At 37.4% G+C, this 25,135-nt stretch overlaps 5 protein-coding genes across 7 annotated transcripts in view; 1 reads left to right on the forward strand and 4 right to left on the reverse strand.

The window, feature by feature from the left end:
- The window catches only part of LOC144639311 (inactive pancreatic lipase-related protein 1-like), a 210,974-nt gene that overhangs the window by 104,090 nt on the left and 81,749 nt on the right, over positions 1–25,135 (forward strand). For 2 of the 3 annotated variants that reach the window (XM_078498622.1, XM_078498624.1), the window contains exon 8: positions 891–1,202. The exons of the other annotated variant lie outside the window; for it this stretch is intronic. In XM_078498622.1, the coding sequence (XP_078354748.1) occupies positions 891–987 (97 nt within the window). In that variant the 3' untranslated portion in view covers positions 988–1,202. Of the gene's footprint in view, positions 1–890; positions 1,203–25,135 lie in introns of those variants that run through there. 3 annotated transcript variants of the gene reach the window in all.
- Positions 1,764–5,663, reverse strand: LOC144637895 (contactin-associated protein 1-like). The gene is made up of 3 exons (XM_078496985.1): positions 4,969–5,663; positions 4,752–4,869; positions 1,764–2,902 (listed from the first exon to the last, which is right to left on the reverse strand). Exons 1-3 carry the CDS (start codon positions 5,305–5,307, stop codon positions 2,283–2,285), a joined length of 1,077 nt encoding a protein of 358 aa, XP_078353111.1. The 5' UTR covers positions 5,308–5,663; the 3' UTR covers positions 1,764–2,282.
- LOC144639316 (contactin-associated protein-like 2) lies at positions 7,322–8,980 on the reverse strand. The gene is made up of 3 exons (XM_078498630.1): positions 8,607–8,980; positions 8,387–8,504; positions 7,322–8,139 (listed from the first exon to the last, which is right to left on the reverse strand). The coding sequence occupies exons 1-3, from the start codon at positions 8,943–8,945 to the stop codon at positions 7,520–7,522; spliced, it is 1,077 nt and encodes a 358-aa protein (XP_078354756.1). The 5' UTR covers positions 8,946–8,980; the 3' UTR covers positions 7,322–7,519.
- LOC144639415 (contactin-associated protein 1-like) lies at positions 14,557–15,734 on the reverse strand. Its single transcript, XM_078498735.1, has 2 exons — positions 15,668–15,734; positions 14,557–15,430 (listed from the first exon to the last, which is right to left on the reverse strand). Exons 1-2 carry the CDS (start codon positions 15,675–15,677, stop codon positions 14,814–14,816), a joined length of 627 nt encoding a protein of 208 aa, XP_078354861.1. The 5' UTR covers positions 15,678–15,734; the 3' UTR covers positions 14,557–14,813.
- LOC144639295 (contactin-associated protein 1-like) lies at positions 19,005–20,676 on the reverse strand. Its single transcript, XM_078498590.1, has 3 exons — positions 20,336–20,676; positions 20,125–20,245; positions 19,005–19,887 (listed from the first exon to the last, which is right to left on the reverse strand). The coding sequence occupies exons 1-3, from the start codon at positions 20,672–20,674 to the stop codon at positions 19,271–19,273; spliced, it is 1,077 nt and encodes a 358-aa protein (XP_078354716.1). The 5' UTR covers positions 20,675–20,676; the 3' UTR covers positions 19,005–19,270.

A 25,135-nucleotide genomic window follows, 5' to 3' on the forward strand; every position in this document is an offset into this window, starting at 1 on the left:
TGTCATGTTCTGAATGATAAGTGCTTCATTTTTACATGCATGAACAAAATAAATAGGTTCAATGCCACTAAAAGTTAAATTTGCAACAATGTTGCAAATATAAGTAAATAAAGAAATAAGAAAATAAGAACCTAAATAACCTAAATTTCAAATTTCAATTTCCTAAAATTCTCATTTATCGCTAAGTTTAGAGAGAGACTGATCACGAGTTATATAGTTTCCACTGCACGGATTTTCATTCCTAATGTGTAATCCAAGTTAATTGGCTAATTACTAAATTAACCCTCGGAAGTACAAGGGGATGTCAAAATTCAGAAAACAATTGTGCTCAAATAAGGCGCAATAACTAAGTCAACTGTCAGAGATAACTATAGCGGTTGGTTACCTGAATTAATAGCTTCTAATCGCTTGGTATTTTTGAATGTGTCGGTAAACGTTTAAGTAAATGGAATGTAGCTACAACAAATGACTTTGCATGTATTGCCTTCCAGCCCCGCTCAGTCCGAAGGGACAGTGCGGACGGGTGTGCAAAGCTTACTTTTATACAATTTATTTCATTTCTTTCCTTTTTCTTTTTACAATATATGCGGTAAAGTGGCCCGCAGATGGATGTAGCTAATCTACATTCTTACATCATTTCGTAAAACAAAGAAAAAAGTCCCTTCCCATATCAGGCTAAAAGGCACTGACATTAGACGCCTCTATGTAGAGGTTTGTCGTACCAGTCTTCTTTAGCCCAGTCCCTAAACTTTGTTTTCCGCGCGCCCTTTATAGGAGTTGAGCCCAGGCCTGGGTCTTCGCTCTTGCAATTGGGTTTAACCCCTATAAAGTGCGCGCGGAAGGGAAAGTTCAGTTCCTCTTCTAATATGATCTTTTTTATTTATTTGCAGCAATTACTTCTCAGCCTGTTTTAACTCCTACCTCAGTAGTGCTGGTGGTACGAGGCTTCTACACAAGGGCCGAGCACATGAAATTTGTAAATCCTGAACTGTTCTATATTAAGTAAAGTCAGTGAGACTGCTGTCTTGTACCAGGCTTTTCAATCGTGGGGAAAACTGGCAAAATGAATGCCAGCAAGGCATTAACGATAATGGGCAAAAGGAGAGGGGTCTAGGGCTGAGTAAGCCGAGGTACATGTGTCCCGCTGCAACACGACTTAAATGGTGACATAAAAATAAATAAAGTCGACAGAATAAAATCTACTTTACTTGTACGTCTGATATAATTCAGGCCTGTATCAAAAAAGACATCTTGCTAGTTTGTTTTTTGACGCTGACTGGCTTATGATCATTCGCACAAGGTGATAATTGTATCTCTTTCCTTGGACTACTGATGACCGGTTGCAGCAATTAGAAGTTTACAGGAGCGACTATTGTGCTCGTGGCCTCCTCGCGTGTTGATAAGCTCGCGTGTACCCAGAGGTTCCTAAAGACGCTCGCGCACGCACTCTCTTTTGAAGCTTGCTATAAGACATTGCCTTCCAGGGCCCTATTTCTTCCTTCGTCTCAAAGTATCCATAATTTTGTTTGGTGATAGAAGGATCTAAACTCGCTTTCGACTATAAATTCGGTCAATTTGATTTGTGATGTCCTTTCACCCCACCCCCTTCCCCCGACCCACCCCCTGTAGGTAGTTGAAGAAGCCTTCATTCGCTCAATTTGCTATGTGCGTCCCCCTTTCAAGCTGGTGTTCCCAAATCAGAAGTTCGTGTCAGGTAGATAGAAGAGATGGGGAAAGACAATTTTTTTATAGCCTGTTTTTTCAAGGCAAAAACAGCCCTCTAGTCTTTCATTCTTTTTCCTTTTACAATGAAGAACTTCGCTGTATAGAGTATTAAGTCTTGAGCGATGAATAAGCATAAAACGTTTTTTTAATTAACACTTGCATTATTAACTCTACCTTAATTTACACATGGCGCAATTTGTTTATTAACAAGAAACAACAAATCGGGCAATCAGAATTACCTTAGTTTACAACCGAAACAAAATATTTGATCCTGATTTAAAATTACCTGTGATTTCGATTCAAACATCGGCAACGACAAGAAGTAACAATCAAACTCCGTTATTTGGTCCACTTTTTCTAAATAACAAACCTACTACGCTAAGGTGCCATGAAGTCGGTTGCTAATTAAATGTTAATTACCAGTGTTCATTAAGTGTCTGACCATACCATGGCATATTACTTAGTAAATCGAACGTAACAGAACTGATGATGTATTAAAATACAATGTTAAGCTAGGAAGTCAGCCGGAGCTGAGTACTGTAACATGATGACCTGGTTTATTTGCTTGTAACTCCGTAACACTTCAGTTTCCCCAGAGTGTGATAACCATATTCAGAACTGCCGCCTGTGTCTCCAAATCTCAGCTGTTTTACTGGGAGATGGGATTTGTCAGTCAACAAACCGCTGTCCTCACGAGGCGTTAAATCATCTGCATCGCAGTTGCATCCATCCCCGGCGTCAGCGCAGGTGCCAGTTACCCCGCATGCGCACTTGTAAGGAAAGCTGGAGTTACTCCCTCCCCAATACGTCATCTTGTCTCCATCACGTGACACCCACCAGCCATGCAAATTACCGTCGACTAATAGCTTTGAGCCATAACACTCGTACTCGATAAACTGCTCACAGTGGGTAGATATGGATGTTAGGCTTCCCAGCTGGAGAAGATCTGCCCCAGTGTAGTGGATGTCTCGTTTATAACAGCCTTGTGGGTCACATCCTCTCACGTACTTTCTGTCTTCACTGTCGTGACTGATGACTGTCACGCCAACGTTGTTCTTGTCAGTCATATCACAGTCAACAGTGAAAGGTGTCACGCCTCCTTCTCCATCAGGGTCGATGACGTAAGAACCACTTGGAGCTTTAGGATTGCACAGCTTAATCACACTGCAGCTTTTTGCTACAAGAAAAATTAAACGTGAGATAAATTAAAAAAAAAACAAGTTAGGTTTAGAAGTTACAACTGCCTTGTGGTGCCGGGTGAATGGAGGGAGAATGGAAGGTCTAAATATATCAAAATCGTACTAAGAAATGATCGGGCATCAGAACAAAACAAGAACTGCAAGCAGTTTATAATCGTGCGGGTAATGTTTGACCACCTGACCTCTTACAGTGCTTTAGCTTAAAGGCACGGCACCACACAGTAAAAAAAATCTTTAGAAAAGCAGTCACTTGAGAAACACACAAATGGTGTTTGCGTTAGTCACGGAGTGAACGTGACATGAATTTCCTTTACCACGCCATCTTTTGCTTTTTAAAACCACATGCCTAGCCGGAAAAATGCCTGCTTACGCATGCAAATATTTATTTTGTTCCGAATGTTCAATAAAATAAACCCAAACCAGTTCATTTAAAAGAAAGCCAAATCACGCCAAAATAAAGAATAGACTAAGGCCATCCCATTGTGTTTCTCCGTTTAGCGTCTTCCGACAAGCTTTTGGTAATTCCCCTGGCGCGATGACTTGTATCCCGTGCTTTGACATATTCTTGCTGAGCTTGCAACTTACGTTTCGATAACGTTTCGATTCTCAAAATACCGTAAACTCAAAACAAAAATTGGGATATCCAAAAATAAGTCGTCGTTTTGCAATATTTAACACGTTCCGGGTAAATTGTACGACTTGTACTCGCTCCGAGCCAAACGCTTGAGTAACACAACAATAAATATTTCACACAAACAGAGCGCAGAGTATTCAAACAGAAAATAGGTGAATGATTATTTATATAGCTACAAGCGAGAGATCGTGTGACATGGGTCTGACGTAGTGGTAGTTTTAAATAGCTTGGACATGTCCAAGCGGTCTTTGTTTTCGCTATGTGATTATATTCAGCCCTCTCTTCTTGTAAAATATGGAATGAAACAAAATTATACATTTTAGAGAGTAGAGTGTTCATGTTAAATGCGAGTGATCGGCTGATCTCTATTAAAATATTAAATCTTGCGTGACCGTGACAGAAGAGCCGGCTGGGCCGCGTGGGTCTGGATCGATTTACCGACAAAAAAAAAAAAAAAAAAAATTCCGTGCAGATTATGAATCGGGCCCAGGCCCCGCCCGATTAATAACGGGCATCTAACTCTTGTTTTGTGTCTTTACTTAGCTTACTGTTTCTCTTCTCATTAAATGTTTCGTCGAGTGATGCAAGCAAGTCATATCATATTTCGTCAAAGGAGAATGACTCCTTTTTACCGTCTCACCTATCAGTCAATATTGAGGTCGGGTGGTACCGGTGTAATGATACCAAAATCGCACTAAGAATAATTTAAGACCCCCCCCCCCACCCCCCCCCCCCAAAAAAAAAAAAAATAATAATAATAATAATAATAATAATAATAATAATAATAATAATAATAATAAATGAATAAATAAAAATTTCAGTTGTCCCAATTAAGCATTTGAGGATTGAAGTGCAACGATGGTAAAAACGTGTTACAGATAGAGGCTTGAAATCTAAGCTCTTTAGTGCTTCAGTTGACGAGCTTTGGGTTGGAAGTTCCATGCCATCAGAACTTTAACAGCTTTGTTTTGTAGCATCTGTAATTCTGACATCAGGGTATCATTATTTGTTCCTTTCAGACAACGTCTTCATATTCAAAAAGAGGTATGATTAGGGTATTGTATAAGATGACCCTGAGCATCAGAACAAGAAGACGGGCATCTCGACTTAAACACAGTTGTAAAAAGGGGATGGTTACTTTTGAATTGAACTAGTTTTCCAGTTAAACCATATATATATTTTGAGATTTGTACCTGCACATTCGCAGTAGGTTCCAGTAAATCCCAGCTTGCAGCGACATCGATAGGAGTTCAGTTCATATTCAGGGACACAGTCGGCACCGTTCTTGCAAGGCTCGCTTTCACATGGAGACTGAAAATAAAGTCAAAATCGGTTATATTATCCAACCTGTAGTTACTAAGAAGTTGACCAGCAGAAAAACGGTTTATGATCTGTAATATAAACTCTTACCCGTGGACTGTAATGATGGAATGTAGCATTGGCGTGAAACTTTTTAGTAGCTCTGTACTTGTCAGTGGCCAACAACTCACACAGATAAAGACCTTTCGAGTCAGGATACGCTGCAACGTTAAACGAGAAACACTTTGGTTCGCCAACACAAAGGAAAGCGCAATCAAACTGGTCTGCCACCATGGACGATGTTATTTTCTTCGCCCATAAGCAGTGGAAGGAATTTCGCTTAAAGTTACCGAAGGAAATGTTGCCTGTTGGGTTTCTATAAAGCGCGCTGTTTTCCATAGCGCGAAACGTTTGGAAAATAACAAACAACAGGAGTAGTAACAGCAGCATGGCGCGGGGCTGCCAACAACAAAATGTGTTGTTTGAGGATGCAGGAACACCTTAAGTTTCAACCGATATTATAACATGTCAGCGGTCTTGATTAATTGGTTTTATAAAAGGTTTTACTGAAACCGCAGGAACACCTTAAATTTCAAGCCATGTCGGAATATGCCAGTTATGTTAATTGACAGATAGATTTTTACGCAACAGTGGAAATTTGTCAACGTACGTTTTTTAACGCACGTTTTACGTACGTAAATATTTACCCAACAGTGGAAATAAAGGTGGATTTCCACTGATACGTACACTTTTACGTCAAAGAATCTCATGGCGATGTGAACCTCCTAAAGGAAAACCAATTTCGTGTCCTGAAAAAATGCCGAGGAATATGCTGTTTATAAAGAAACTGCGACCAAATTTATATACGCAGGCGGACTCCATACGTGCTAAACTCTCAGTTTGTTTGACAATGAACAGTTTTTACTTCACAGCTTTTATTAATTCAGTAATCTCCATTGTCTATTTTCAGTATTTATACATTTTATCACATATTTTCTTTGCTTAATAATGACGTTAAGTCAACGTCGAAACGTCGCGTCTTATAATGTTTTTAGCAAATGTCTTATCGCAAACTTTTATTGTAAAATTTTTTACTAAATCGCTACTTATAGCTATAGAAATCACCTCGCATAAAACACTGAACTCGCGTTAATTGAATGAGTTTGAATGCACACCACACGAAAAATCGCGTTAATTAAATGCATGTATATGTAAACACAACTTTTCGAAAATTCGCGTTAAAAAAAAGCAGGCAAATCGCCAAAGTATAAATGGCACCCGCTATAGACAAGCGTTTCCTTCTCCTTATTTGCCCACGGCAAACACGTAATAGACTAGTAATAAGAGAAGACGAAATTACCGCAAACTGAAAAGTTATTTTGACTGGGCTGAAAGCCAACGTTAATATCCTTTGGCGTAGGTTATAATAGGCTTGTTCAGTTGTTGACGGAATATGATATGCCTATGTTTGCAAAACTTGCCGAAAACGTCGTTAAAAACATTAGAAAAACTTCTGGTTGGTTAAAAAAGAAAACACTGGAAAAGTGAAAACTGTTGCTCGCCGATCAAAACAGAAATAAATACTACTTCTTTCTTATCTTGTTCGTGTAATGAACTTTTCCGTTTCTAAAAAAGATACAGAAAATGTTCATCCAGTGTTAAATTATTTTTTTAGCAAATAATGGTTTTAGCAAATTTTTATTGTAAAGTTTTTACTAAATCGCTACTTATAGCTATAGAAATCATCTCGCATAAAACACTAAACTTGCGTTTATTGAATGCGTTTGAATGCACACCACACGGAAACTAGTGATGATGATGAAAAATCATGATGTCAAAACAGCCGCCATCTTGGATCCGCCATCTTGGATTTCAAAATTTTTCCAAAATGCCAGAAAACCACCCAAAATTACTGCAAAGTACTCAAAATAAAACTTTTGCTGTAAACCCGTAAAAATGTGAAAATAATTCCATTAAAGTTATTTTTTATGAAAAGAAACACGCAAAATTACAAATTTGGGAAAACATGCCTGTTAAAATGCCGTCGCCATGGTGATGTCAAGTTTCTGACACATCATCCACCCCTGCCAAATTATTGCCAGATAAATTTTAGCAAAACTCAGAAAGTTTGGCAGCGTTTGGTTGAATCTTAAAAAAGTTATAAGAGTTCAAAGTCAGCGCGGGCCTCAAAAGCCCCCCCCCCCCCCCCCCCCCCGGGTTTAAATAGGGTTTAAATACAACGTGACTCGTAACGGCTCTGGAAGCGTTTGTTAAAAGGAAAAAGTAAACTGTTTGAACATTCTTGATTTATTAACTGTACTAAAATTTACATGAGGCTTACCGGCATAACAAAAAACAACAAATCATGCAATCAAAATTAGTTTAATTTACAACTGGAACAAACTATTTGATCCTGATTTGTTATATAATTTTCAAATTTATCTCTGATTTCAAACATTGGTGACGAGAAATATATTTAAAGTCTGTTACTTACTCCACGTGACATTAGGTGGGTGTCTAATTCAACATTAGGGGCAGTTGTTCATTACCAGTATTAATTAAGTGTATGAACATACACTCAGTGGGAAATTACTTAATAGTAAATTGACGAGAATGCACTGTTCAGTAAGCAAATTAGCCGGAGTGAGAAACACGATCTGGTTTATTTGCTTGTAACTCCGTAACACTTCAGTTTTCCCAGAGTGTGATAGCCGAACTGAGTAGGGCCGTCAATGTCTCCGAATCTCAGCTGTTTTACGGGAAGAACGGATTTGTCAGTCAACAAACCGCTGTCCTCACGCTTCTTGCGATCAAGTTTGTCGCAGTTGCATCCATATCCAGAGTCAGCACAGGTTCCAGTTACCCCGCATGCGCACTTGTAAGGAAAGTTGGAGTTACTCCCTCCCCAATACGTCATCTTGTCTCCATCACGTGACACCCACCAGCCATACATGTTACCGTTGTAGAAGAGCACTGAGCCATGACACTCGTACTTGATAAACTGCTCACAGTGAGTAGATATGGCCGCTAGGCTTCCCAGCTGGAGAAGATCTGCCCCAGTGTAGTGGATGTCACGTTTATAACAGCCTTGTGGGTCACATCCTGTCACGTACGTTCTGTCTTCACTGTCGTGACTGATGACTGTCACGCCAACTTTGTTCTTGTCAGTCATGTCACAGTTAACAGTGAAAGGTGCCACGCCTCCTTCCCCATCAGGGTCGATGACGTAAGAACCACTTGGAGCTTTGGGATTGCACAGCTTAATCACACTGCAGCTTTTTGCTACAAGAAAAATTTAACGTTATATAATTTAAAAATCCAAGTTAGGTTTAGTAGTTTACAATTTGTTGAGGTGTCGGGTGAATGGAGGGAGAAGGGGAGGGTATAATTAAACCAAAATCGTGCTAAGAAATGATCAGAGCATCAGAACAAACACATTTGTAAAAAGTGTTAGTTACTTTTGAACTAAACAAGCTTTGCAGTTAAACTGCATGTTCAGTGATAAAGATGTGTACTTTCAATTTTGTACCTGCACATTCACAGTAAGTTCCACAGAATCCCGGCTTGCAGCGACATCGATAGGAGTTCAGTTCATATTCAGGAACACATTCGGCACCGTTCTTGCAAGGCTCGCTTTCACATGGAGACTGAAAATAAAGACAAAATCATTTATAATGTTCAACCTGTAAGTATTAATAAGTCAGCAGAGAACTTGTGTATGATCTAATACTCAAAATATAAAATCTTACCGGTGGACTGTAATGATGGAATGTAGCATTGGCGTGAAACTTTTTAGTTGCTCTGTACTTGTCGGTGGCCAACAACTCACACAGATAAAGACCTTTCGAGTCAGGATACGCTGCAACGTTAAACGAGAAACACTTCGGTTCGCCAACACAAAGGAAAGTGCAATCAAACTGGTCTGCCACCTTGGACGATGTTATTTTCTGCACCCATAGATAGTGGAAGGGATTTTGCGTAAATTCCCCAACAGAAAAATCGCCCGTTGGATTTCGATAAAGCGCGCTGTTTTCCATAGCGCGCATCGTTTGGGAGATAACAAACAACAGGAGTGGTAGCAGCAACATGGCGCGGGGCTGCCAACAGCGAAATGTGTTGTTTGAGGATGCAGAAACACCTTAAATTTCAAGCCATGGCTGAATATGTCAGTAATGTTGATTGAAAGGTTTTTACATCGCGTGCAATGCATAATGTTATTTTATTTATTTCTCCTTGTTGGGTCAATAATGGACATGTTTTGTCTAATTATAAAAGTTACATGTAACTTGAAATTTGAGTTAGGAGTTTTCGAAAATTTTCGAATTTTAAATGTTTGGAAATAATAGAAAGTTTATGTGGTTATATTTCTGTTTCATAATCAAACATTATATGCGTAAATTTTTATTTTATTTACGAAATTTGACCATCTTTAGTAAAAAGGACAAAAACAGTCACTAGATTAAAACAAAACCATTGTTTACAATTTTTCTTTATTATTGAGAATTTTTACACGACCGTAAGCTTGTAAAAGTTTTTAAAAGTTCCAAAAAATTTTCGTGCGGTGTTTAAAAAGTGCAGTTCTCACAACACGGAAAACAGTGTTAAATTTCATGTCTAATGATTTAATTATTACCCTTAGCACATTACACGACTAAGAAGACATCAAATTCGATTTAAATTCCCATATAAACGTTTTCCACTTGATTGGTCTCGTACCCTATTAGACCTCTAGCCATCTAAACAATTTTTGAATTGCCTGTTACGGAGTAAGTCAGCTTATGGTTACAACACTTTCCGAAGCGTGCGTTAAAGAGATGAGGAAAACATCTGCTTGGAACGAACTTAAAACAAGACTACCATTTTGTCTGTCTGTGTACAATTTAATGTTCTGGTCCGAATCAAAATGTCTTTTTAATTTGAATTTGTCTGGGTATAATTCGAATTTGTCCTGTTTTTATTTTCAAGTTAATTGTTCGTACATGTACCTAAGTTTGCATTGAAATGTTAGGAGGAAAAAACGAAAAAAGATATGGCTTGCAACACCTGGTTAATAAAGGGAAGAGAAAACTCTTGCTGGGTCAAAACAGAAATCAATACTATTATAATAATTCTTAATTGTCGACAATTTTTCTTTCTTTTCTTCTTCGAGTAAAGGACGATTTCTTTCTTAATTTCTAAAAGAGTTACAAAAAAATGATCGTCCGGTGTTAAGTTATGCAGGTCTCGTAACAAGAAAAATAGTTTTAATTTTTCGTGCAGGAAGACCTTAAATTTCAACACACGACTGCGCAAGTTTAAATAGCTTTATTGATTGTAGGATTTATGAATGCTATTTTTACATCACGCAAAATGCTAGCTCAATACTTCCTAAAACTGCGAAGTGGTTTTTGTAATTTTATTAAAGTTAAGTTCAATTTTTGCAAGATATCATTGCATAGCACTGACAGTCCGGTGTTAAAGGAGCTACGTCATGGAAAACCCATAATGCATCTAAAAAACTTGCCAGTTTTTTCAAGTTTGTTGATCGTAATCTGTCTTAATCTTCGTCAGTCGAAACCATCCTTGGTTCTTTTCGCGTTTTTATTACTCCTTTGTTGTTTTTCTACATTACATTTCTTCAATTTGAAAGTGGTCAGAAAAATGACTTCAAATATCATGACATTGCTCCTTTAAGTTATGCAGGTCTCGTAACAAGGAAAAATACAATAGTTTTATTTTTCCGTGCAGGAAGACGTTAAATTTCAAGTTACGTCTGAACAAGTTAGCTGTATTGTCAATATTGACTGATAAGTGGGACGATAAAAATGAGTCATTTTCAATATTTAAATTTTCCTTTAGACTATTGACGAAATAAGATATGACTTGCTTGCATCACGCGACGAAGCATTTAATAAAAACACAAAACAACAGTTACAATTCTTCTAACATTTAATTGTGAAGAATTTTGCCCTTAATTTTGTTAAGAAACAAAACATATAGAAAAATTATACGAGTTCTAGTTTTAATTATTCAATTCGAATGGCTTGGCTTAATTATGACAGGTGCATAAAAACCTGCAAATACCTTATTATAGGAAATTAACGATACATGTTATTAACGCGAATTTCGAAAATTCGCGTTAATTTTATGTATGTTAACTCTTTTACTATAAGCATTTGACCAGAACTTTTCCTAAATTCGCGTTAATTTTATTACGCGTAAATTTTGTTCGCGTTGTTAAAATGCCTCGTTGTATTCCTATAATAAGGTATTTCGTAATTAAAGGGTGACGTACGAAGAAGTCAATTTCGCCTTTAGTCTCCCTATAAAAGTCACTGAGTTAATTAACAATTATTCACCGAAGGGGAGGTGAAAAGCACCCGCGAAAAGCACTATTCACTTGTGTGGTATACATACTAATTATAAATATTAAATATTACTTTCATATTATATTTCTTCGCGAAAAATGTTTCTCTAGACACTACTCTTTGATGTCCTTTCGTCCGATACAGAAATTGAGTGGAGTGGATAGGGTAGTGTGTGTGTGTGTGTGTGTGTGTGTGTGTGTGTGTGTGGGGGGGGGGGTGAAGTTGATAGGGTGGGGTGGGAGGCGGGGTTTGGGGAAGTCGCGTTTTAGTTTCAAAAATTTAATGCTAATGGCTTAGCTTAATTATTATTCTGTTGTATAAAATCCCAAATCCACAACGAACTACGTTAACTTATCAACAAATACGACTAAAACATCGCAAACAACTTGAACGTAACTTTTAAAAATGGAATCGGTACCACGGACAGTGGACACGTGTACAACAGTACTTAAAACCTAAATTAATTTTATTGCCTTTTTTACTGGAACTTAGGAGAGCTCAACCACACCGAATAGCTCTCGCGTGTCCTCGCCCCAACTTCGCGCATCTCAATATTCTGGCAAGCAGTCAAGCAAGAGAAATTATTACTAGTGAAGTACGATTCATTCTCCAATTAACTTATGAATTAAAAAAATAAATAAATTAGCAAACTGCAAACGAACGGAAGTGAACGACGAGAACAAACTACTAAAATGACCTGTGTTCAATATTTTCACGCTTTTATTATGTTAAGCTCTGTATGAGCACAGTTGAACCTTTACTAACGGACACTTCTCACACGCAGACACTTATTAAATTATTAAGGTCCATCCGCAGACAAACACTACATTTTTAACTTTCCATAAGCGGACATTTTTTGCAGGTACCAATGTACTGTCGTGAATTGTAATAAACGTCGTGAATTGTAATACCTGTCGTAAATTGTAATAACAGTTGTCGTGATTTGTAATAGCTGTCGTAAATTGTAATAACAGTTGTCGTAAATTGTACTAATGCACCTATCGCAAATTGTAATAACATGCTGTCGTAATTTGTAATACTCCGAGCTGTCGTAAATTGTAATAGCACATTGCCGTGTTTTGTAATAATGCTATAAAATGCAGGTCTGTAACCAGACCTTTGCCATAGACGAGGCAAGATCTTGGTAGTGGGTTTTGGGGACATGCCCTCCAGATAATTTGAGATCTAGAAGCTATGAATCTCTTTATTTTACTGCTTAATATCGTCATGAGGGCTATCCAACATTATTAATCTTCTCACCGGAACAAATTTGCAGCAAAGCACATAAAGAGAAACGTGAGTTTTCATTTTGATTTCTCTAGTCGGTCCCTAACAAGGCATTGGTCTTTATTAGTGAAATGGCAAAATAAAATATGATAATACTGGTTATTACAAAACACGGAAATTATGATTAAAGGGACTATGTCACGCATATAAGCCAGAATTAGGCATCGGAAATGACCATCAAATTCGGTAAGATATAATAATAACCCCCTAAAACACTGAAGGAACAATTTAATAAAACAGCAAACACAAAAGAAGGTACGGATGGCCCAAAGTGATAAAGATTGAATCGGATTGCAATATGGGTTTTTGAATATTGTTGGGCTGAACAGTTTTCAAAGTTAGTCTCGTTTGCTTGTAACTTTAAATTATAACGCCTGGGAGCAAATTTGGTTGCAATGAAGCTATGGTTTGGATGCATAGGAGTAATTGCTTTGCAAACATAAAAGTTTCATAGCAAGTATTTGGCAAAACTTAAAAAAATAAACTTAACTCAGCCGTGACACAGTCCCTTTAAAGAAGGAAAGGAACCAAAGGAAGATAAAAAGGGAGTGACTTTACACTAGACAATCATTCAAAAAAGAAGATAATATTTGAAATAAGACCCGTTATCCACCTTAAAAAATAAAGACTAATGCCTTCTTAGGGACCGACTAGAGAAATCACAATGAAAACTCACGTTTCTCTTTATGTGCTTTGCTGCAAATTTGTTCCGGTGAGAAGATTAATAATGTTGGATAGCCCTCATGACGATATTAAGCAGTAAAATAAAGAGATTCATAGCTTCTAGATCTCAAATTATCTGGAGGGCATGTCCCCAAAACCCACTACCAAGATCTTGCCTCGTCTATGGCAAAGGTCTGGTTACCGACCTGCATTTTATAGCATTATTACAAAACACGGCAATGTGCTATTACAATTTACGACAGCTCGGAGTATTACAAATTACGACAGCATGTTATTACAATTTGCGATAGGTGCATTATTACAATTTACGACAACTTTTATTACAATTTACGACAGCTATTACAAATCACGACAACTGTTATTACAATTTACGACAGGTGCTACAATTCACGACGTTATTACAATTCACGACAGTACATACCAAGGTTGTTTGTTTACGGTCCACAAATTTCCATTTAAACATGAATTTTGAAGCCGAATAGGTGACTGGAGCCACAGTTTACAAATTCATACTGTGAATAAGTAGTTTTATCTTAAAGATAGGGCCTGATCAGCAGATCCTGAAAGCCTGGACTGCAGTATTTGAAGGTCAAAGGTCTCCCAGTGCATGTTGCGGTATTGCGTGGTGGCCTGGAATGCGAGTGGACACGTGATCGACCTTAAGATCTTTTGAAGTACACCATAATTAAATTTGGCGAACGCAAGTTACCGCTCAGTCGGGGTTTTGCATTGTTTGGCAGCTACAGGGATGATCTGCCCAAGGCAAAAATTATATCGCTTTCCTCGAACTACTGATGAGCGGTTATGGCAATTAGATATTTACAGGAAGAACAATTGTGTTTGTGGTCCGTCCCCTTAGAACTGGACATCGTGACGTTACCTCCCCGCGTGTTGATAAGCTCGCATGTACCCAGAGGATTCTAAAGATGCTCGCGCACGCGCTCTCACTCAAGCTGTTTCTTTGAATCTTGCTATTCCCGACATTGTTTTGCGGGGTCCTTTCTCTTCCTTCCTTTCAATGTATCCATAAAAATTTCTGATGGTTGAAGGAGTCACTCGCCTTCACCTGATAATTCGCTCAAGCTCATGTGTGATTTCCTTTTCACCGTCTCCCCCCCTCCCCAAATGCCCCCTGGTGTTCCTAAATCAGCAGTTCGTGTCAGGTAGATAGATAACATGGGGACAGATGATTTTTTTAAAACCTGTCATTTCGTATCTAAAACAGCTCTCGAGTCTTCCATTGATTTTTTCTTTTCCCAATTAATGATCTCGCTGTATGTATTAACTTTAGTCTTTGAGGAGATAAATTATCATACACATTTCTTTTTAATTACACTTGCTTTATTAAATCTATCTTAAGTTACAGGTGGTGCAACCGGTCTAAAATCAAAACAATAAATCATGGAATCAAAATTTACAACCGAAACGAAATATTTGATCCTAATTTGTTATCATGTTCTTAAAATTCAGTATATTTAACTTCGAACATCGTTAACGAAAAGAAGAATTTAAGGTCCAAAACGTAGTCCACACCTTCTAAATAACAACTTTAGAGAATTGACTAGAACTTAAGTGTCCAAATCGGTCCAAATGGAATATTTCGTTAGTAAGGCGGCAGGAGTAAAAACACGATCTGGTTTATTTACTTGTAAGTCCGTAACACTTCAGTTTCCCCAGTGTGTGATAACCATGTTCAGGACTGCTGCCTGTGTCTCCAAATCTCAGCTGTTTTACGGGAAGATGGGACTTGTTGGTCAACAAACCGCTGTCCTCACGAGGCGTTAAATCATTTGCATCACAGTTGCATCCATATCCGGTGTTTGCGCAGGTGGCAGTTACCCCGCATGCGCACTTGTTAGGAAAGCTGGAGTTACTTCCTCCCCAATACGTCATGTTGTCTCCATCACGTGACAGCCCCCAGCCATACATGTCACCGTTGTATAACAGCCTTGAGCCATAACACTCGTACTTGATAAACTGCTCACAGTGGGCAGATATGGCTGTTAGGTTTCCCAGCTGGAGAAGATCTGCCCCAGTGTAGTGGATGTCACGTTTGTAACAGCCACTCGGTTCACATCCTGTCACGTACGTTCTGTCTTCACTGTCATGACTGATGACTGTCACGCCAACTTTGTTCTTGTCAGTCATATCACAGTCAACAGTGAAAGTTGTCACGCCTCCTTCTCCATCAGGGTCGATGACGTAAGAACCAGTTGGAGCTTTAGGATTCCTTAGCTTAATCACACTACAGCTTTCTGCAAGAAAAAATATTGAAATCAAATGATACTATTAAAAATTACCAAGTTGGGTTTAATATTTACAAATTGACGGGGCGCAGGCGGGGGTGATGTCAAAATCGTACTTAGAAATGCACATCAGAACAAATTTACGGGCATCTCGACTCAAACACAGTTGTGAAAAGTGTTCGTAACTTTTCAATCTAACGAGCTTTGCAGTTGTATATATCAACATGTGAACTGTTGAATTTGTACCTGCTGCCATTTCGCAGTAAGTTCCAGAGGATCCCGGCTTGCAGCGACATCGATAGGAGTTCACTTCATATTCAGGAACACAGTCGGCACCGTTCTTGCAAGGATTGCTTTCACATGGAGACTGAAAATAAAGTCAAAATCTGTTATAATATTCAACCTGCAAGTATTAATAAGTCAGCAGAAAAATTGTGTATGATCTGATAACTCTTACCGATGGACTGTAATGATGGAATTTAGCATTGGCGTGAAACTTTTTAGTTTCTCTGTACTTGTCAGTGGCCAACACCTCACACAGATAAAGACCTTTCGAGTCAGGATACGCTGCAACGTTGAACGAGAAACACTTTGGATCGCCAACACAAAGGAAAGCGCAATCAGACTGGTCTGCCACCTTGGACGATGTTATTTTCTGCACCCATAAGTAGTGGAAGGAATTTTGCTTAAAGTTACCAAAAGAAATGTCGTCTGTTGGATTTCGATAAAGCGCGCTGTTTCCCATAGCGCGCATCGTTTGGGAGATAACAAACAACAGGAGTGGTGGCAGCAACATGGCGCGGGGCTGCCAACAACGAAATGTGATGTTGGAGGATGCAGAAACACCTTATGTCTGAATATGTCAGTTATGTTGATTGATAGGTTTTTACATCGCGTGCAATGCTTAATGTTATTTTATTTATTTCTCCTTGTTGGGTCAATAAAAGAAATGTTTTGTCTAATTATAAAAGTTAACTTGAAATTTGAGTTTGGAGTTTTCGAAAATTTTCGAATTTCGAATTTTAGAGAGTATTAATGACGTGTGTTTGCTAACAATGTTGGGAAATAATAGAAAGATAATTTCTCAACATAATGTCGCTAAGATGATAAAATATTTACAAACGGTTAAAAGGCTAAAATATGTACAAATAAAAACCGAACGTTTTCGACTAAAAAGTCAAAACATTATATGCGTAATTTTTTTTTTTTACAAAATGTGATAAGACGCATCACCATCTTTAGTAAAAAAAGGGCAAAAACAGTCACTAGATAAAAACAGAAACCAAAACCATTGTTTACAATTTTTCTTTATTATTGAGAATTTTTACTTGACCGTGGAATAGACTATTTCTTTTCAGTTTTTAAAAGTTTCAAAAAATTTTCGTGCGATGTTTAAAAAGTGCAGTTCTCACAAAACGGATAACAGTGTTAAATTTCATGTCTAATGATTTAATTATTACCCTTAGCACATTACGCGACTAAGAGGACATCAAATTCCATTTAAATTCCCATATAAACGCTATCCACTTGAATGGCCTCGTACACTATTAGAGCTCTAGCCATCTTAACAATTTTTGAATTGCCTGTTACGGAATAAGATAAGCTTATGTTTAGAACACTTTCCGAAGCGTGCGTTAAACAGATGAGGAAAACATCTGCTTGGAACGAACTTAAAACAAGACTACCATTTTGTCTGTCTGTGTAGAATTTAATGTTCTGGTCCGAATAAAGATGTCTTTTTAATTTGAATTTGTCTGGGTATAATTTGAATTTGTCCTGTTTTTATTTTCAAGTTAATTGTTCGTATATGTACCTAAGTTTGCATTGAAATTTTAGGAGGAAAAAACGAAAGAAGATATGGCTTGCAACACCTGGTTAATAAAGGGAAGTGAAAACTCTTGCTGGGTCAAAACAGAAATCAATACTATTATAATTATTCTTAATTAATTGCGAGAATTTTTCTTTTTTATGTCGTTCGAGTAAAGGACGATTTCTTTCTTAATTTCTAAAAGAGTTACAAAAAATGATCGTCCGGTGTTAAGTTATGCAGGTCTCGTAACAAGAAAAATAGTTTTAATTTTCCGTACAGGAAGACCTAAAATTTCAACACCCGACAGCACAAGTTAGCTTTATTGATTGTAGGATTTATGAATGCTATTTTTACATCACGCAAAATGCTAGCTCAATACTACTTAAAACTGCGAAGTGGTTTTCGTAATTAAATAAAAGTTAAGTTAAATTTTTGCAAGATATCATTGCATAGCACTAACAGTCCGGTGTTAAAGGAACTACGTCACTGGCAAGTTTTTCCAGTTTTTTCAAGTTTGTTGTTCCTAATCCGTCTTAATCTTCGTCAGTCAAAACCATCCTTGGTTCTTTTCGCGTTTTTATTACTCCTTTATTGTTTTACTACATTAGAAAACTAATATTTTAAGGTTTTCTTCAATTTGAAAGTTGTCAGAAAAATGACTTAAAATCTCGTGACATTGTTCCTTTAAGTTATGCAGGTCTCGTAACAAGAAAATACAGTAGTTTTATTTTTCCGTGCAGGAAGACGTTAAATTTCAAGTTACGTCTGAACAAGGTAGCTGTATTGTCAATATTGACTGATAAGTGAGACGATAAAAAGGAGTCATTTTCAATATTTAAATTTTCCTTTAGACTGTTGACGAAATAAGATATGACTTGCTCGCATCACGCGACGAAGCATTTAATAAAAACACAAAACAACAGTTACAATTCTTCTAACATTTAATTGTGAAGAATTTTGCCCTTAATTTTTGTTAAGAAACAAAACATACAGAAAAATTATACGAGTTCTAGTTTTAATTATTCGAATGGCTTGGCTTAATTATGACAGGTGCATAAAAACCTGCAAATACCTTATTATAGGAGATCAACGATACATGTTATTAACGCGAATTTCAAAAATTCGCGTTAATTTATGTATGTTAACTCTTTTACTATAAGCATTTGACCAGAACTTTTCCTAAATTCGCGTTAATTTTATTACGCGTAAATTTTGTTCGCGTTGTTAAAATGCCTCGTTGTATTCCTATAATAAGGTATTTCGTAATTAAAGGGTGACGTACGAAAAAGTCAATTTCGACTTTAGTGCCCCTATAAAAGTCACCGAGTTAATTAACAATTATTCACCGAAGGGTAATTACAATCTTGCTATTCCCGACATTGTTTTGCGGGGTCCTTTCTCTTCCTTCCTTTCAATGTATCCATAAAAATTTCTGATGGTTGAAGGAGTCACTCGCCTTCACCTGATAATTCGCTCCATCTGATGTGTGATTTCCTTTTCACCGACCACCCCCCCCCCCCCCCCCCAATGACCCCTGGTGTTCCTAAATCAGCAGTTCGTGTCAGGTAGATAAATAAGATGGGGACAGATAATTTTTTTAAAGCCTGACATTTTGTATCTAAAACAGCTCTCGAGTCTTCCATTGATTTTTTCTTTTCCCAATTAATGATCTCGCTGTATGTATTAACTTTAGTCTTGAGGAGATCAATTATCATACACATTTCTTTTTAATTACACTTGCTTTATTAAATCTATCTTAAGTTACAGGTGGTGCAACCGGACTAAAATCAAAACAATAAATCATGGAATCAAAATTTACAACCGAAACGAAATATTTGATCCTAATTTGTTATCATGTTCTTAAAATTCAGTATATTTAACTTCGAACATCGTTAACGAAAAGAAGAATTTAAGGTCCATAACGTAGTCCACACCTTCTAAATAACAACTTTAGAGAATTGACTAGAACTTAAGTGTTCAAATCGGTCCAAATGGAATATTTCGTTAGTAAGGCGGCAGGAGTAAAAACACGATCTGGTTTATTTACTTGTAAGTCCGTAACACTTCAGTTTCCCCAGTGTGTGATAACCATGTTCAGGACTGCTGCCTGTGTCTCCAAATCTCAGCTGTTTTACGGGAAGATGGGACTTGTTGGTCAACAAACCGCTGTCCTCACGAGGCGTTAAATCATTTGCATCACAGTTGCATCCATATCCGGTGTTTGCGCAGGTGGCAGTTACCCCGCATGCGCACTTGTAAGGAAAGCTGGAGTTACTTCCTCCCCAATACGTCATGTTGTCTCCATCACGTGACAGCCCCCAGCCATACATGTCACCGTTGTATAACAGCCTTGAGCCATAACACTCGTACTTGATAAACTGCTCACAGTGGGCAGATATGGCTGTTAGGTTTCCCAGCTGGAGAAGATCTGCCCCAGTGTAGTGGATGTCACGTTTGTAACAGCCACTCGGTTCACATCCTGTCACGTACGTTCTGTCTTCACTGTCATGACTGATGACTGTCACGCCAACTTTGTTCTTGTCAATCATATCACAGTCAACAGTGAAAGGTGTCACGCCTCCTTCTCCATCAGGGTCGATGACGTAAGAACCAGTTGGAGCTTTAGGATTCCTTAGCTTAATCACACTACAGCTTTCTGCAAGAAAAAATATTGAAATAAAATGATACTATTAAAAATTACCAAGTTGGGTTTAATATTTACAAATTGACGGGGCGCAGGCGGGGGTGATGTCAAAATCGTACTTAGAAATGCACATCAGAACAAATTTACGGGCATCTCGACTCAAACACAGTTGTGAAAAGTGTTCGTAACTTTTCAATCTAACGAGCTTTGCAGTCGTATATATCAACATGTGAACTGTTGAATTTGTACCTGCTGCCATTTCGCAGTAAGTTCCAGAGGATCCCGGCTTGCAGCGACATCGATAGGAGTTCACTTCATATTCAGGAACACAGTCGGCACCGTTCTTGCAAGGATTGCTTTCACATGGAGACTGAAAATAAAGTCAAAATCTGTTATAATATTCAACCTGCAAGTATTAATAAGTCAGCAGAAAAATTGTGTATGATCTGATAACTCTTACCGGTGGACTGTAATGATGGAATGTAGCAGTGGCGTGAAACTTTTTAGTTTCTCTGTACTTGTCAGTGGCCAACACCTCACACAGATAAAGACCTTTCGAGTCAGGATACGCTGCAACGTTGAACGAGAAACACTTTGGATCGCCAACACAAAGGAAAGCGCAATCAGACTGGTCTGCCACCTTGTACGATGTTATTTTCTGCACCCATAAGTAGTGGAAGGAATTTTGCTTAAAGTTACCAAAAGAAATGTCGCCTGTTGGATTTCGATAAAGCGCGCTGTTTTCCAGAGCGCGCATCGTTTGGGAGATAACAAACAACAGGAGTGGTAGCAGCAACATGGCGCGGGGCTGCCAACAACGAAATGTGTTGCTTCAGGATGCAGAAACACCTTAAATTTGAAGCCATGTCTGAATATGTCAGTTATGTTGATTGAAAGGTTTTTACATCGCGTGCAATGCTTAATGTTATTTTATTTATTTCTCCTTGTTGGGTCAATAATAGAAATTTTTTGTCTAATTATAAAAGTTAACTTGAAATTTGAGTTTGGAGTTTTCGAAAATGTTCGAATTTCGAATTTTAGAGAGTATTAATAACGTGTGTTTGCTAACAAGTAAATGTTGGGAAATAATAGAAAGATAATGTGGTTATATTTCTGTTTCATAATCAAACATTATATGCGTAAATTTTATTTTATTTACGAAATGTGTCATCTTTATTAAAAAAAGGACAAAAACAGTCACTCAGAGATAAAAGCAGAAAGCAAAACCATTGTTTGCAATTTTTCTTTATTATTGAGAATTTTTACTTGACCGTGGAATAGATGATTTCTTTTCAGAGATGATGAAATAGATGTTTTCTTTTCAGATTTCTTTTCGTGCGGTGTTAAAATAGTGCAGTTCTCACAACACGGAAAACAGTGTTAAATTTCATGTCTAATGATTTAATTATTACCCTAAGCACATTACGCGACTAAGAGGATATCAAATTCGATTTAAATTCCCATATTAACGCTATCCACTTGATTGGTCTCGTACACTATTAGAGCTCTAGCCATCTAAACAATTTTTGAATTGCCTGTTACGGAGTAAGATATGCTTGTGGTTACAACACTTTCCGAAGCGTGCGTTAAACAGATGAGGAAAACATCTGCTTGGAACGAACTTAAAACAAGACTACCATTTTGTCTGTCTGTGTAGAATTTAATGTTCTGGTCCGAATAAAGATGTCTTTTTTAATTTGAATTTGTCTGTGTATACTTTGAATTTGTCCTGTTTTTATTCTCAAGTTAATTGTTGGTACATGGACCTAAGTTTTAAATGTTAGGAGAAAGAAAACGAAAAAATGGCTTGCAACACCTGGTTAATAAAGGGAAGAAAAAACTGTTACTGGGTCAAAACAGAAATCAATACTATTATAATTATTCTTAATTAATTGCGAGAATTTTTCTTTTTTATGTCGTTCGAGTAAAGGACGATTTCTTTCTTAATTTCTAAAAGAGTTACAAAAAATGATCGTCCGATGTTAAGTTATGCAGGTCTCGTAACAAGAAAAAACAGTTTTAATTTTCCGTGCAGGAAGACCTTAAATTTCAACACACGACTGCGCAAGTTAGCTTTATTGATTGTAGGATTTATGAATGCTATTTTAACATCACGCAAAATGCTAGCTCAATACTACCTAAAACTGCGAAGTGGTTTTTGTAATTTTATAAAAGTTAAGTTCAATTTTTGCAAGATATCATTGCATAGCACTGACAGTCCGGTGTTAAAGGAACTACGTCACTGGCAAGTTTTTCCAGTTTTTTCAAGTTTGTTGTTCCTAATCCGTCTTAATCTTCGTCAGTCGAAACCATCCTTGGTTCTTTTCGCGTTTTTATTACTCCTTTGTTGTTTTTCTACATTACAAAACTAATATTTTGAGGTTTTCTTCAATTTGAAAGTGGTCAGAAAAAGGACTTAAAATATCGCGACATTGCTCCTTTAGTTATGCAGGTCTCGTAACAAGAAAATACAGTAGTTTTATTTTTCCGTGCAGGAAGACGTTAAATTTCAAGTTAGGTCTGAACAAGTTTGCTGAATTGTCAATATTGACTTTTGGTGGGACGGTAAAAAGGACTCATTTTCAATATTTAAATTTTCCTTTAGACTGTTGACGAAATAAGATATGACTTGCTTGCATCACTCGACGAAGCATTGAATAAGAAGAGAAACAGTAAGCTTAGTAAAAACACAAAACAAGACCACAATTCTTCTAACATTTAATTGTGAAGAATTTTGCCCTTAATTTTGTTAAGAAACAAAACATGCAGGAAATTATACGAGTTCTAATTTTAATTATTCAGTTCGAATGGCTTGGCCTAATTATGACAGGTGTAGAAAACCTGAAAACATGAGGAAGTCAATTTTGCGTTGAAGTTCCCATAAAAGTCATCGATTTATAAATAGAACTTTCACATTATATTTCTTCGTGGAAACTGTTTTTCTAGACTTATTAATCGGGCGTGGCCGATTTATAGTTTACCCTTTGGTCGTCCTAGAGCATAGTCTCCTGGCGCGGCCAAAAAGACGGGGATAGCTTGGGGTTGCTACAAAACCGCTACGGGTGACGCATACCGCAATGGTTTTCATTTTAGTTTTGACAGGAAATTGTTGCAGGCAAACTTGGTCGACTTTTGGGTTAATGTGTAATCAGGTTGTGTTTTTTTGCTTCGGCGGAAGGACAGAGAAAAAAGCTTACGGGGCAAAGTACAGTATGGGGCCCAGTTCTCGGCCACTTTTGATGTAAACTTGTATTTCTTACCTCAGAAGAACCGCAGGAACTTGAAATTTCTCCCAGAGCTAGCTACATTATTCAGCTTTTTGGTGTAAAGCTATCGACCGGTCAAAAATTAATTTGCCCGAGCAATAATAAAAATAAAAGCTCCATTTGTGGGCCCAGTTCTCGGCCACCTTGGCCCAGTTCTCGGCCACTAAAAAGCTTGTGCGTAATTATCTGTAAAAAAAATGCTCAATTAATTTTCACAGTCATAAAATCACTCTGTAAACCTATTTATGTTATATCGATCCCAAATTATTTTTATGAGGCTTTGTTTTACTTTAGAAAAGAAGGATTTTAACGCGCCTAGTTGCCTATGTGCAGGTTCTAGCAACGCATTGTGTGACCCGTGCATTTAGATGGTTTATTTTGCAGTGAAAAGGTCTTGAAAGATTTAGGTGTTGTAGAAATAATAGACAAGACAAGAGTCAGCTCAAAACTTAGAGATAAGATTGAACTTTATTTTTAAAACATTTATTTCTTTCATTCTGGCAGCAGCAGATGAAATTATATTAAAAACCAAGCGCTAAGCTGTGATAGCGAGCAGGGTGGCCGAGAACTGGCAAATACGCAAACGTCGCAAGAAAAAATTTCGAAGTAAATTAATACCAAAAAATACAACGGTTCAACGAAAAGTTAACTAAAGCAGAATGCTGAATTATTCTACGTTTCACATGCCAAAAATTAGCTCGTATGGTGGGGGCTTTTGGATAAAATACGAATTTAACTACATCCATGAATTTTAAGGAGCCGTAAACAAACAAATTTTTCGGGAATGCAAATTCACCTACCTCCGCGTAAACTCGACGTGTGAGCTTTCTATATCGAATTGAACGATCAAACTCTAGATACTTAAAGCACATGAATCAGTCTATCGTTTGAAGGAAATACCTTTTTCTTTTAATTCAACTGGAGTGTGAAAAAACGCGTTAAACACAAAGTGGCCGAGAACTGGACCCGGCCGAGAACTGGGCCCCATACTGTACTGATATTCATCATTGTGAAATTGCACTTACTTTGACAAGTTAAAGTTATTTTTGTAAATGAAAAAGGTAACGTCATTGATGTCACGCAGTGTTTTTTTTAGCAAACTAGATGGTTTGCTGGTTTCTGACTATGAATGGGGGTGTGATCTTGCGGTATATTTTTTGAGCCTGACTCCGCCGTAAAACTTTTTTTTATTTAGCAAGAACTGTGTCGATTTTCATTTCTGAACAATTGGTCGTCAAGTCGTTTGTCACAAAGAGTAGAATGTTTGTACAGCATGTTTTGGAATTATTTTAGATTTGGTTAGTAAGACGCTTCTGAAGACCTGAGCAAAACATTGGGAATGTACAGTATTAATAGGAACTTGAATGGAATTTTTCACAAGTTGGATAAAGGTATCAACTGAAAAAAATGGACTTCAAAATGAGAACTTGGATTTTGTTGTAATTAAATTTTATCGCGGATTGGATGCATAATATCACGGCTTTGAAAGTCTTCAAATAATTAGAAAGGTTCCTTTCTTCCTTTTGATCTTATTGTTATTTTCATGTATTGATTATTCGAAAGTGGTTTTCGTTGATACGAAAAAAAAAACGGGTTTTCACTGAATTGCTTGAAGTATTTTTAGACGTGATAATGGCTGCGGTCACATCTACGACGTAACTAAAGTTTAACTATAGTTAGTCTCAAGTTACGTGACGTCATACCTAACTATAGTTAGTGCTTTCGGTCGTCTTTGCGGTCACACCAATGCAGTTAACTATAGTTAGTTCTGATTAGGTTGTGAATAATTTGGTATTTGAATATGTGAATATTTGTTTTTTAATTAGTTCATGACAGCCCTTGTTGTTTATTTGGGTCCAGTTGTTTCTCTAGTTTTTCAATTTTTGCACGGCATTTCGGCGTTGAAGAGAATAAAATGAAGTAAGGATGCTAGAAACCGAAGAATTCGAGCTTAATTTTTGCTAACATTGATGATATGTAATTTCTTGGCATGT

This window comes from Oculina patagonica, chromosome 14 (assembly GCF_052425735.1).
Source record: "Oculina patagonica isolate OP01 chromosome 14, crgOcupat, whole genome shotgun sequence".
Lineage (NCBI taxonomy): Eukaryota > Metazoa > Cnidaria > Anthozoa > Scleractinia > Oculinidae > Oculina > Oculina patagonica.

Bases quoted from the DNA above. Each gene is read 5' to 3' on its own strand.
- LOC144639316 (XM_078498630.1), bottom strand. From the start codon at position 8,945: ATGTTGCTGCTACCACTCCTGTTGTTTGTTATCTCCCAAACGATGCGC. The intron at 8,505-8,606 runs GTAAGATTTTAT...CTTTATTTTCAG, and splicing joins TCCATCATTACAGTCCACCG to TCTCCATGTGAAAGCGAGCC. The intron at 8,140-8,386 runs GTACAAAATTGA...TTTTTCTTGTAG, and splicing joins AACTTACTGTGAATGTGCAG to CAAAAAGCTGCAGTGTGATT.
- LOC144637895 (XM_078496985.1), bottom strand. From the start codon at position 5,307: ATGCTGCTGTTACTACTCCTGTTGTTTGTTATTTTCCAAACGTTTCGC. The intron at 4,870-4,968 runs GTAAGAGTTTAT...CTTTATTTTCAG, and splicing joins TCCATCATTACAGTCCACGG to TCTCCATGTGAAAGCGAGCC. The intron at 2,903-4,751 runs GTACAAATCTCA...TTTTTCTTGTAG, and splicing joins AACCTACTGCGAATGTGCAG to CAAAAAGCTGCAGTGTGATT.
- LOC144639295 (XM_078498590.1), bottom strand. From the start codon at position 20,674: ATGTTGCTGCTACCACTCCTGTTGTTTGTTATCTCCCAAACGATGCGC. The intron at 20,246-20,335 runs GTAAGAGTTATC...CTTTATTTTCAG, and splicing joins TCCATCATTACAGTCCACCG to TCTCCATGTGAAAGCAATCC. The intron at 19,888-20,124 runs GTACAAATTCAA...TTTTTCTTGCAG, and splicing joins TTACTGCGAAATGGCAGCAG to AAAGCTGTAGTGTGATTAAG.